The sequence below is a fragment of the Podarcis cretensis genome, assembly GCF_951804945.1.
Source record: "Podarcis cretensis genome assembly, chromosome: 8".
NCBI classification, from domain to species: domain Eukaryota; kingdom Metazoa; phylum Chordata; class Lepidosauria; order Squamata; family Lacertidae; genus Podarcis; species Podarcis cretensis.
The window spans coordinates 2456612-2469384 of record NC_137177.1 but is presented as its reverse complement, the minus strand read 5'-3'; the positions used below and the strand labels follow the sequence as shown (position 1 = coordinate 2469384).

Below are 12773 nucleotides of genomic sequence, written 5' to 3'. Positions count from 1 at the left end.
CCAGCACCTTCTAGAGAGCAACGGGTTCCACACTCCTGGTGTGTGAGATTGCAGACTTCGGTACTCAAGAGCAGCAAGAGGGAGGGCAAGGTGGATGTAAATGAGGCCTCCTCGAAGCCGAAAAGCTAAGGGTAAAGTCACTTGTTGGCGGCCTGTTGATTGAGCCTTATTCATCCTTATTTGTTCGCACCAAGGGTGCAGGAAGGTTAAGTGAAGTTGGCTATTTATTGAGTGTTCGTTCTGATTTGTTTGTGGGGCAAGTATAGCTGCACCAAGCAATTGTTATCCCATGCAATTCTCTCTAACTTTCCTTATCGCAAAAAGTCTGGTTTGGGGGCCGAGGGGGAGGGAGGGAGTTTGCTGTGCAATGGTGCCAAGTCAACTGTAATTAAGCACCCTGGTTTTGTCATGACGTCCAGGGGAATCTTACCCATAGAGGCTAGTGGCGTGGGGTGCCGGGGTGCCAAGTTCTGGAGGGCACCAGGGAAAGAGGCGGAGGCTGGACGTGGCGCCTCCCAGCACCAGCTCACCGCCCTTGCCCACCTCCGCCATGCCGCACCGAAGCAGCGCCGCACTGGAGCCTCCGTCTGCCGTAGCCACCGTGGCATGAAGCTGCCAGCTGAGCCAGGAGGCACTGCGTCCAGCCTCTGCCTCTTCTCCACCAGAGAAGCCGCCCTCCAGCCGCTGTCCGCTTCCTCCAGCCCTGCCTGCAGCGCTGTCTTCCCTAAAAAACTCTGGGAAACACTGGGGGGGGGGCAGAGGGAGCTTTGCACCATGCGCATTTAAGGTTGGGGCAGCCCTAGCTCACCCCTTTCTTTCCTTACAGCTGCTGCGGTTTTCCCACCCACCCGCCCTCTGGGTTGGCATTCGGACTTTGCTATGGGCTTCGGCTGGTCGCCGCAAGGGGCCTGGTAGGAGTTTTTCCATTTGGCTAATTGGCTGTATTTTAAAAGCCACTTGGTTTTTTCGCCTACGATATGCTTAAAACGGTCACTGGATCCTACCCCAAAACAGTGACCATCTGGAAGCGCTGCCAGATGACGCCAGCAGGCACAAGAACTAAGTGATGTGAACTGAGAAGGGAGCACTAATTGACATTTGGACAAACTCACCCTCCAGTCCATTGTTTTCAGCAAGCTGTGGCTCTAGGATCCCCTAACAAGCTGACTCTGTTTAGAAGCTTCTATTCCCAGGCTAGGACCATCCTGGCTTATTTCAGAGGAATGTTATTATGCATCAGTTCCTTTCTTGGAAAGTGTGCGCAGCTGGGCTTCCATTTTGACAAGCAAAACTTGCCCGTCGTTTCATATTTTAAGAAATGGGAAGAGATCTTCCCTTGAAACCCCCACCGCTAGTTTTTCTGCTTTCCTAAAACACAGCGGAGTGGATATTCCGCGCTGCCATTTGATTAACATTTCGCTAACGCGTGTGAGGGTTCTTGCATAACGTGTTGAATTAAATATGAAAGCAAATGACGCCATCAGCACATCACTCCCCTGAGATATTAAACTTGATCTGAAATTCAATTTGCTTTTAACCCAGCCTCGTAATTTGTAATGTACCGACAAAATTCATGTCAAGAATGCAGGAAGGTGGAATGGAGGAGCTGATGCAATTTCTTTGGGGAAAAGGAGATGTCTCTCCATGTCAGATTCCAGGCAGTTGCTGGAAGAGTTGGGAATTCAGTTGCTGTCACAGGCTGAAGTGAAGTGAAGTGAAAAGTAAGTGTGTGCACACACGTGTATGTGTGAGAAAACCAGTTGATTACAGTTCCACTCTCCTGCAGTATAAAAAAGCAGGTTTCTGCTTCTGCACTGTCTTTGTTTAGTGTTCAACAGCCCTGTTTTCCACCTCCTCCCAACAACAAGACTATGATTGGGCAGAGTAGCTTGTTCAAGCTTTACATTTGTCTGTAGTGGAGACAATTACCCTTTTCTCCAGAAAAAAAACCCCACTCTGCAATGCCTTCACTTTATAGTCACAACAAAGTCTGCAGCTCAATCACTTGCTGGCTTTGTAGGGGGGGAAAATACGCTGTTTTTATACAGCGTACGAACACTGCAGGTAAACAATTAGATAAGTGTTGCGATGAAATCTGAAGCCTCCTCCCCACAGTCAGAATCTAACTGTTTGCCACACCTGGTAGCTAGGGAGAACTTTCCTCAGTTCATGTAAGCCTGCGTGTGACCTCAGAGGGTTGCTTACCTTTCCCTACACTGTGTGGTTGGACGTCACATATATGAGTCACCTGGAGCCATTTGCTCTGGTCTGTGCAGCAGAACACCTGCCATGGGGGTGTAGCACACCAGCCTTCCTCAACCCGGTGCCTTCCAGATGTTTTGGACCACAACTCCCATCAGCCTCAGTCAGCACACTGAAGTCCAATATGTTTGGAATCTGGAAGGCTGGGGAATTTCCACCAGGCTGCAATTTGTGTGTGTGTGCGCACGAATATATACCATATTGGCCCGAATATAAGCTGCACTTTCCCCCCAAATTCTGACCATGAAAAGTTAAAGTGCAGCTTATATTCACCACAAAGGGACGCGGGTGGTGCTGTGGGTTAAACCACAGAGCCTAGGACTTGCCAGTCAGAAGGTCAGCAGTTCGAATCCCTGCGATGGGGTGAGCTTCTGTTGCTCGGTCCCTGCTCCTGCCAACCTAGCACTTTGAAAGCATGTCAAGTGCAAGTAGATAAATAGGTACTGCTCTGGCGGGAAGGTAAACGGCGTTTCCATGCGCTGCTCTGGTTCGCCAGAAGCGGCTTAGTCATGCTGGCCACATGACCCGGAAGCTGTACGCCGGCTCCCTTGGCCAATAAAGCGAGATGAGTGCCACAACCCCAGAGTCGGTCATGACTGGACCTAATGGTCAGGGGTCCCTTTACCTTTACCTATATTCGCCACATTACAGTATGTAGCCAGGAGCGTGGGGCAAACAGCACCAGGAGTGTGGGGAAGCGGCGCCATCTTCCCCCCCAAGGCCAGGAAGAGAGAGAGCGAGGAAGGGGAAAGGCCATCGGAAACGCAGTGCAGCTCTCTCACCCATGTAGCAAGGAGCAGTGACAAAGGGAGTGGCTTATATTTGGAGGGTTTTTTCTTCCCCCATCCCCTTCAATTTTAAAGATGCAGCTTATATTCAGGCAAATACGGTATAAAAACACCTTTGTGTTGCTTCAGCCTGAAGCCTATCAGCCTTCTTTTGCAGCCTCTGAATTCGAATGAGGGGTACTTTTTAAAACTTGACCTGAATCAGGGTGCTTAAAAAAAATAAAAGCAGGAGGAATGATTCTCATTTTAAATAGAAAAAAGAAGTGGAAAGCTTTTACATACCTGGAATTCTTCCTCCAGCACCACCAGTTGCCTGTCTTTGTCCACCTTCACTGAGGAGAGAGGAGACAAAAACCTAGTAATGGGATTTCACCTCCATTCTTAGAAAGATCTTCTTTGTATGCAGAAGTTCCCTGGAGAACCACCGCCAATCACTGCAGAAAATACTGAGCTAGATGGACATAAGAGAAGCCAGCTGGATCAGGCCAAGGACCCATCTAGTCACACTGGCCAAGCCAGATTCGCATTACAGTGGTACCTCGGGTTACATACGCTTCAGGTTACAGACACTTCAGGTTACAGACTCCGCTAAAGCAGAAATAGTATCTCAGGTTAAGAACGTTGCTTCAGGATGAGAACAGAAATTGTGCGGTAGCAGCAGGAGGCCCCATTAGCTAAAGTGGTGCTTCAGGTTAAGAACAGTTTCAGGTTAAGAATGGACCTCTGGAACGAATTAAGTACGTAACCAGAGGTACCACTGTATGGAAAACCCGTAAGCAGGGTTTGAGCACAAGAGCCCTCTCCACTCCCTTCCTGTGGTTTCCAGGAATCAGGGAATTCAGAAGTACTGCTGCCAGCAGCTAGAGGCAGAGCACAGCCACCTTGGATAATAGCCACCTTGGAGAATAGCGTTCTCCTCCATGAATTTGTCCAATTCTCTTTTAAAGCCATCTAGATTGGTGGCCAGGGATGCGGGTGGCACTGTGGTCTAAACCCCTGAGCCTCTTGGGCTTGCCAATCAGAGGGTCGGCGGTTCGAATCCCTGCAACGGGGTGAGCTCCTGCTGCTCGGTCCATGCTCCTGCCAACCTAACAGTTCAAAAGCATGTCAAAGTGCAAGTAGATAAATAGGTACCACTCCGGCGGGAAGGTAAACGGCATTTCCGTGTGCTGCTCTGGTTCGCCAGAAGCGGCTTAGTCATGACCCGGAAGCTGTACGCCGGCTCCCTCGGCCAATAAAGCGAGAAGAGCGCCGCAACCCCAGAGTCGGCCACGACTGCACCTAATGGTCAGGGGTCCCTTTACCTTTACCTTTACCTTTACAGGGTATTTAGGGACACGGGTGACGCTGTGGTCTAAACCACATAACCTAGGGCTTGCCAATCAGAAGGTTGGCGGTTCGAATCCCCATGATGGAGTGAGCTCCTATTGCTCAGTCCCTGCTCCTGCCAACCTAGCAGTTCGAAAGCACGTCAAAGTGCAAGTAGATAAATAGGTACCACTCCGGCGGGAAAATAAACATTTCCGTGCGCTGCTCTGGTTCGCCAGAAGCAGCTTAGCCATGCTGGCTACATGACCTGGAAGCTGTACGCCGGCCCCCTCAGCCAGTAAAGCGAGATGAGCGCCGCAACCCCAGAGTTGCCTGCAACTGGACTTAACTGTCAGGGGTCCTTTACCTTTTTAGATTGGTGGCCATCAGCGCCGACTCTGGGAGGGAGTTGCACCGTTTAACTATATGCTGCTTGAAGGAAGAAGGACTTTCCCTCATCTGTCCTGAAATCTGTCCAATGGCCTGACTCCGTATAAGGCAGCAGCCTATATCCCTATGTTCCCGTGATACTGATGGGTTTTTGCTGCTGCTAAGTGAAAAGTCGTTTGTTTTTCTCCAGCTTCCAGAGGCCATAGGTTAGACTGTTTTGTGCCTTGAGTCTGTTCTGCATTATAGCACTGATCTTTTGTGGTTTCGTTATTGATATTTTAATTGTGTCCCGTGAATTTTTAATGATTTTGTTTTATTTGTTGGTATGGAAACTGCTTTGAGGTCACTTGGGTGATTTAAAGCATGATACAAGAGCACTAAATAAATAAATACATCAAAGCCAAGCCCAGGCTCCCTCGCCTTCACAAATTACCTTCCAGGGCAGGTGGGGGGAGTTGTGAGCCAGAGAGCTGCTGGTGAGACTGAAATGGCCCTTAAGTCAGTGGCCTAATGGTATGCAGAAGGACTACAGCCAACAGCTCGGTTCACACCCCCTTCTAGTTTATCAGTGACACCTGATTAACCGCAGTTAAGAATTGCCTATGCAGCTGCCAAGAGAAGTTCCATCAGCATCAAAGCCACTTTAATACAAGGTGCACAGATCCCCAGCACATTTCAAGCTGGTATGCCTCAGGCTTCTCAGGTAAGAAAAGGCAAACACCGCATTGTCAGAGAACTGCGTTCATTTCTATTTTCTTTTTTAAAGCATTCCCTGACGAGGCACAAAGGCTTGAAATGCACCAGTATTTAGGTACCACCTTGTACTAAGCTATTTACAATGCCTGCTCAGGAGCCTGCCATTGTCACTTGTGAGATGTGGGGCAACCCATCTGCTTTGCACTGAGTGGGGAAGAGCTGTAGCTCAGTAATAGGGCATCTGATGTATGCAGAAGATCCCAATTCTTATTCATTTATTTATTTTGGAGTATTTATACTCCGCCAATTGCATTTCCAAGTAGAGCTGGAAGAGAACACTGCCAGAAAGCCAGATGAGCCATTGTCACTCAGTTTAGACAGCTGTCAACTAGCTGACCATGCTAGGTGGTCTGATTCCATCTTCCTGTGTTCCTATGGCAGGGGTGCCAAGACACAATACCATAGCCCCCAATCTTAGCGGAAAAAATAGGGAGGTGGCATGCGGGATAGTAAACTCACTCATTATGGCCGCATTGTTAGTCTCCTTCCGGAACCGGAACTTCTTCAGTTTCTCCTTCAGATCTGGGTCCACGTCACACACAACCAGAGAATCTGACTGCAATGGAAAAAGCAATGTGGGTTTTCTCCTCCAATCAAGCAGGCCATTCTCCTTGTTATTTCCTTGCCCTGATGACCATGGCATAGTCTCATCTCCTTTAGAACTAATTGTGGGAAATTGCAAGCAAACTTAACTATGCATGACTGCTAGTCAGTGAATGAAGGGGTTAAGGCAATAGAGCTGCATTTCCTAGACTCATTTTGGTCATGCCCCCCTCTTCTCTGATGAGGAAGGAAGTGAAGCCTTCTCTTCCTGTTCATTTCTCACCCTCTCTGCACGATGTAACTGAGCAAGGAAGACGTGCGTAAGCAAGCTCCAAGCTTAGAGCACATGTCTGAAGCTATCTTTCTGTATTTTCCACCCAAGAGTATTCTGCCTGTGTCTTTCCTGCTGCTGCTTAGATAAATGCATGAACCTGATCTTTGTAATGTTTTGTTAGTAAAGCATTTTAAACTTACTTAACAGTGTGGTCGGTTCATTGCAAGAGAGGCAGAAAGAGGGAAGCAGTTTGCAAAGGGACTAAATGACTTATGCAAAAAGTTTAACGGCCTACAGTCCTAACACTTCACAGTGCTGCTTAACTGTGTGAGTTTAAGCATTGCTACTGAGGGCTCTTTCTGCTGGAGAGAGGCACCCAGCTGATTCTTTTGTTATTTACCCCCCACATTTGTGTCATAGGGATTCATATTTTCTTCCCATACTTATTCTGCGTTGGTTGGTTTGGATTACTCAGCTTTCCCAGCTCCCTCTGCAAAACACTTGCTTAACAGAACTTGCAAAACACAGTTTGGCGCCACAGTAGATAAACCTCTGGGTCTCTATTAGGATGCTTTCCAAGCCAAAGCTCTCTGCGAGACCCTGCAACCTGTCCACCCATATCTCAGCTCACTTCTTCACAAACAAGGTCTCTTATAACAGAAAAGTATCCCAAACAGAAACTTGTCCCAACTCTTCTCAAGCACTTTGAGACAAGGTCTTGCCCTTCGGCAGCTCTTCCCATTGCTGAAGGGGTCCTACAAGGCTCGGCACCTTTTCTCATAATCCACAATCTATATTTTTTGCTGTTATTTTAAGTGTGTTCATTCTTCTATCAAACGCCACATCAGAAGGTCCCTTCATTTTGAAAGGTTGATCTGCCACTCAGGCTTGCACACACCACACAGGAAGTTCATGTCTGCCAACTGTCAAGATGTGCCTTCCAAGCCACAACAAAAACTTCAAGGACGGAGGCAGAATTTTAGAACAAGAAAAGGCTAGAAACACTATATTTTGGACATCTTATCTGCATAATAACAAGGAGGAAGGGCTGAGTGGCAAGGAAAGAGGTCAGATTTTCGACAAGCAAACTTTCAAAGCAGCTCAACACAAGTATGGCGCAGAATCTACCCACTACCCACTTTTTCCAACCCACGGTAAGAATTGTTTCAGCTAACCATTCTGCCGTAGGTCTCTCCAGCCTTATCTCCGTGTCAGCTGAAATGCTGCAGCTCTGGGTTCAGCCGCTGGCCCTTCTGACAGGATGTGCAGATCTCTGTGCTCTTGCTTTAGTTAGGACACACTCTGCTCAACATCAGCACTTGTGAAACACCGCCAGGCACACACTCCTGACAGCTGCAGAGGAAAGACCGCTGGGGCGGAAGTCATTGCTGGTGGTAGGGAGGAGTCCAGAGAGAAGTTAAAGGTTTCCATTCGCAGTTACGAAAGGGGAAGCCACAGGCAGAGGACAAGAAAGATCCTAGAGGGTTCAGGATCAGACTCAAAGCAGGCTGGGCCTTTCAGCAGAAGGACAGACACAAGCAGAAAGTAGGCGTGAACAGGGGAATTCAGTTACCAGCCTAATAACATCCAAAGAAGACTGAGTGATCAGGCATTGGTAAGGTAAAGGGACCACCGACCATTAGGTCCAGTCGTGACCGACTCTGGGGTTGCGGCGCTCATCTCGCTTTATTCGCCGAGGGAGCCGGCATACAGTTTCCGGATCATGTGGCCAGCATGACTAAGCCGCTTCTGGCGAACCAGAGCAGCGCACGGAAACGCCGTTTACCTTCCCGCCAGAGCGGTACCTATTTATCTACTTGCACTTTGATGTGCTTTCGAACTGCTAGGTTGGCAGGAGCAGGGACCGAGCAATGGGAGCTCACCCCGTCGCAGGGATTCGAACCGCCGACCTTCTGATTGGCAAGCCCTAGGCTCTGTGGTTTAGACCACAGCGCCACCCGCATCCCTTTTGGTACCAACACCCAATTGTACATAGGTGATGACTTCTCTCCATGTAACTGGCACTGAGATTACTGAAAAGTGATGGTTGCTAATCACATTTCACCTTCACCTACAGTTCTCGAACTGTGGTGGAGTGACTACTTCTTGAATAAGAGAGACACACCAATCTTGATGAATCTACCAGCGCATGGCACCAGAAACAGAATTGGAAGGGGAACAAAGAGTCATCTAGTCTAACCGCCTGTAATGCAGGGATCTTAACTAAAGCATCCATGATAGATGACCATCCAACCTCTGCTTAGAAACCTCCAAGGAAGGAGAGCCCACAACCTTCCACGGGAAACCGTTCTGCTGTCAATTTGAAGCCATTGATTCGAGTCCTACCCTCCAGAGCAGGAGAAAACAAGCTTGTTCCCTCTTCCATGTGACAGCTCTTTGACAGATATTTGAAGATGGCTATCATATCTACTCTCAGCCTTCTCTTTCCCAGGCTAAACATACCCAGCTCTTTCAACCGTTCCTCATAAGGCTTGTTTTCCAGACCCTTAATCATCTTTGTTGCTCTCCTCTGCACACGTTCCTGTTGTCAACATCCTTCTTAAATTGTGGTGCACAGAACTGGACACAGTAATCCAGATGCGTTCTGACCAAGGCAGAACAAGAGTGATACTATGACTTAGAATCATAGAATCATAGAGTTGGAAGAGACCACAAGGGCCATCGAGTCCAACCCCCTGCCAAGCAGGAAACACCATTAGAGCACTCCTGACATATGGTTGTCAAGCCTCTGCTTAAAGACCTCCAAAGAAGGAGACTCCACCACACTCCTGGGCAGCAAATTCCACTGTCAAACAGCTCTTACTGTCAGGAAGTTCTTCCTCATGTTTAGGTGGAATCTTCTTTCTTGTAGTTTGGAACCATTGCTCCGTGTCCGCTTCTCTGGAGCAGCAGAAAACAACCTTTCTCCCTCCTCTATGTGACATCCTTTTATATATTTGAACATGGCTATCATATCACCCCTTAACCTCCTCTTCTCCAGGCTAAACATGCCCAGCTCCCTTAGCCGTTCCTCATAAGGCATCGTTTCCAGGCCTTGGACCATTTTGGTTGCCCTCCTCTGGACACGTTCCAGTTTGTCCGTGTCCTTCTTGAACTGTGGTGCCCAGAACTGGACACAGTACTCCAGGTGAGGTCTGACCAGAGCAGAATACAGTGGCACTATTACTTCCCTTGATCTAGATGCTATACTCATATTGATGCAGCCCAGAATTGCATTGGCTTTTTTAGCTGCCGCGTCACACTGTTGGCTCATGTCAAGTTTGTGGTCAACCAAGACTCCTAGATCCTTTTCACATGTACTGCTCTCAAGCCAGGTGTCACCCATCTTGTATTTGTGCCTCTCATTTTTTTTGCCCAAGTGCAATACTTTACATTTCTCCCTGTTAAAATTCATCTTGTTTGTTTTGGCCCAGTTCTCTAATCTGTCAAGGTCGTTTTGAAGTGTGATCCTGTCCTCTGGGGTGTTAGCCACCCCTCCCAGTTTTTGTGAAACCCGTGCTAGCTCTTAGTCATCACAGCATCTTCCCTTGATCAGAACACTAGATTTCCGTTTATCTAGAATTGCATTAGCTTTTTTTTGCTGCTGCATCACACTGTTGACTCTGGTTAAGCTTGTAGTCTACTAAGACCACTAGAGCCCCTCAATTCCTTCATCCATCCATTTATAAAGATGTTGAAAATCAAGAGGCCTAGGAAAGTACCCTGCAACACTTGTCACTTCTTTCCAGGAAGACAAGAAATCATTGGTGAGCACTCTTTGGGTTCACTCAGTCAACCAGCTACTATTCCACCTAACAATAAAATCACCTAGACCATATTTTACTAGCTTCTCTGCAAGAATATAATGGGAGACATTACGGAAAACCTTGCTGAAATCAATTCTGTGCTGGACCCCCTCCTTCTGTAATCCTCATAGAACTCTAGCCCAGTGGTTGCCATTAATTTGATTCTGAATTGATTTTAGAATGAACTGATTTTAGAATGTATTTCAATTAATTGACTGTGATTTTATGTAAACTGTGCTATTTTTACTGTTGTAAGCCGCTCTGAGCCCAGCTTTGGCTGGGAAGGGCGGGATATAAATAAAAAAATTATTATTTTTATTATTATTATTCCTGGTATTGATGTTAAGTTGATGGGTCTGTAGTTGCCTGGGTCTCTCTCCCCCCCCCCCCCCACTTTTAGAAGATGGAAACAACGTTTGCCCACAAATTGTTCAAGAATTCTCAAAGATTATAGACAGAAGCTATGAGATGACATTTGCAAGCTCCTTTGGTATCCTTGGAAGCAGTTCATCTGGCCCTGAAGATCTGATTTCTATCAAATACCGGTAAGCTCGGTGTTCCCTTAATACCTCTTGGACTGTTGAGCAGTTCCTCCTCTCTGTCACCCAACAGAAAATTTCCATCTTCATGCAGAGGACCTACTACTTGCATGGTCTTCCTCTTGCTTCAGACACAGCCGGGGGGGGGGGGGAAACAACAATTTTCTTATTATTTTAAACCTCTTTTGCAAGCCTGGGCTCGTTCTGAGCTTTAGTCCACCTGTTATACTCTCAGGGTGCACCATGGCTGCTAAATAACCGACTTCCATTGGAAACACCCTTGAACTGGGTCCTTTCCCACTTCTTAGTGAGGCATCTAATCATAGCCTGCATTTTTATTAAGGCTTGATCAGGGCCTGTATTTTAAAATGAGCTTAAAGATTTTCAAATGTTCATGCCAGGCAGAAGACCAGCTGCCTAAGAACCTTGGCAAAATGTTTATTCTCCTGGATAAGGGGGCCCCCTGATTTATAGCAGAAAACAATTCTCAAAGTCAAAGGGAATTACAGGCTGACAGCCAAGGTTACACTGACCCTACATATTACAGAAGATAAAAAGCAGAGATAAACATAATTAAGAGTGGGTAAATAGTAAAATAAAACCATGTGCCTCCCATTAAACTTGAGCCATATTTTCCTAAGGTTGAAAGCTCAAGAGCAGTGAAAAAGGCAACTGGCTTGGCTGGAGAAGAGAGATTTTTTCCTATCTTATTTAGAGGCTGTAAAATGTTCCTTCCTTTTTTACTTTGAAAAGGTTTATTCTTCTAAAAAGCTATCTATGTTATGTATTAAATATATTGGCTTAAATGTAATTATGCAAAGGAATTAGAAGCTAAGAAATGTTAAATCCTTATGCTAGATTCTTATTTCATATAGTTGGAAGAGATCACAGGGGCCATCAGCCACCAGCCCAGCCCCCCCCCCCCTGTCAAGCAGGAAACATCATTAGAGCACACATATATGGTTGTCAGGCCTTTGTTTAAAAGACCTTCAAGAGAAGGAGATCTTTCAATGATGATCCTTGACATCTGTTTAAGATAAAAATTTAAGATTAACCATCTGTTTTGGAGGGCAATAGGGCGAGGTGAGCTGGTAATTAAGGTTCCTTGTTGAGACACATGTAAGATATATTACTACTTATTTGTCATTTATAGATAGAAGAATATATATCTTTTTGTTTCCCATAAAAGGACAAGAGGAAATGGGTGTATCTTTTGTGATTGGTTCTAGCAAACAGCCAATAGGAATTTCAACCAGTCTGATTGGACAGAGGCAGCCACAGGAGGAGCAAGGGGGCTGGATTAAGGAAATATAAGTGCTGGCCAGAATGGCAGGAGGCCAGGCCAGAGCTTGGTAACCATATACCACTGTGCCTCATATTTATTTGTCTGACAAATAAATTATTATTTTAATTTCTCTATTGCTGCGTTGAATATTTCATTCCAGCTAAGCGTTAACCACAAGCAGGGTGCTACATTAGGTCACAGAATCATAAAATAGCAGAATTGAAAGGGACCCCGAGGGTCATCCAGTCCAACCCCCTGAAATGTAGGAATCTCAACTGGATCAACATGGCAGATGGCCAGCCAGAGTGGCTGGGGAACTCCAGCCAGATGGGTGGGCTATAAATAACAAAATTATTATTATTATTATTATTATTATTATTATCTGACATTCAGAAGACATCTTAAGGCAGCCCTGTTCAGGGAAGTTTTTAATCTGTGATATTTTAGTGTATTTTTGCTTTTTATGGAAGCCGCCCAGAGTGGCTGGGGAAACCCAGCCAGATGGGCGGGGTACAAATAATAAATTACTATTATTATTATTATTATTATTATTATTATTATTCTCCAACCTTTGCTTAAAAACCTCCAAGGAAGGAGAAATGTCAAACAGGGCATTTTTGAGATCCTTGGCAAAGAGAATTGTGGGGGTTTCTTTACACAACCCTCTTGGCTCGTTGTGGACATAGAATTACAGAATTCTATTTTTCCCCCTTTCCTTTAATTTTATTTCAGATTGTGTTTTTATTGCACTCCAGAGTATTAACAAACACAGGAAAGGGGGAAGTACAAGCGTCTCAGGCATATAAAAGCTGAAGCAAATGA

General features: G+C 46.3%; 1 protein-coding gene and 1 long non-coding RNA gene across 2 annotated transcripts in view; both read right to left on the bottom strand.

Moving 5' to 3' along the window:
• LOC307221429 overlaps positions 1–12773 on the bottom strand; it is a 295540-nt gene that overhangs the window by 75900 nt on the left and 206867 nt on the right. The gene's annotated exons all lie outside the window — the stretch shown is intronic.
• GMFG (glia maturation factor gamma) overlaps positions 1–12773 on the bottom strand; it is a 32291-nt gene that overhangs the window by 17729 nt on the left and 1789 nt on the right. The window contains exons 2-4 of the mRNA XM_079985822.1: positions 10697–10791; positions 5964–6060; positions 3333–3382 (exon numbers count right to left, since the gene is read on the bottom strand). Coding sequence (XP_079841948.1) covers positions 3333–3382; positions 5964–6060; positions 10697–10756 — 207 coding nt within the window. The 5' untranslated portion in view covers positions 10757–10791. The remainder of the gene's footprint in view (positions 1–3332; positions 3383–5963; positions 6061–10696; positions 10792–12773) is intronic.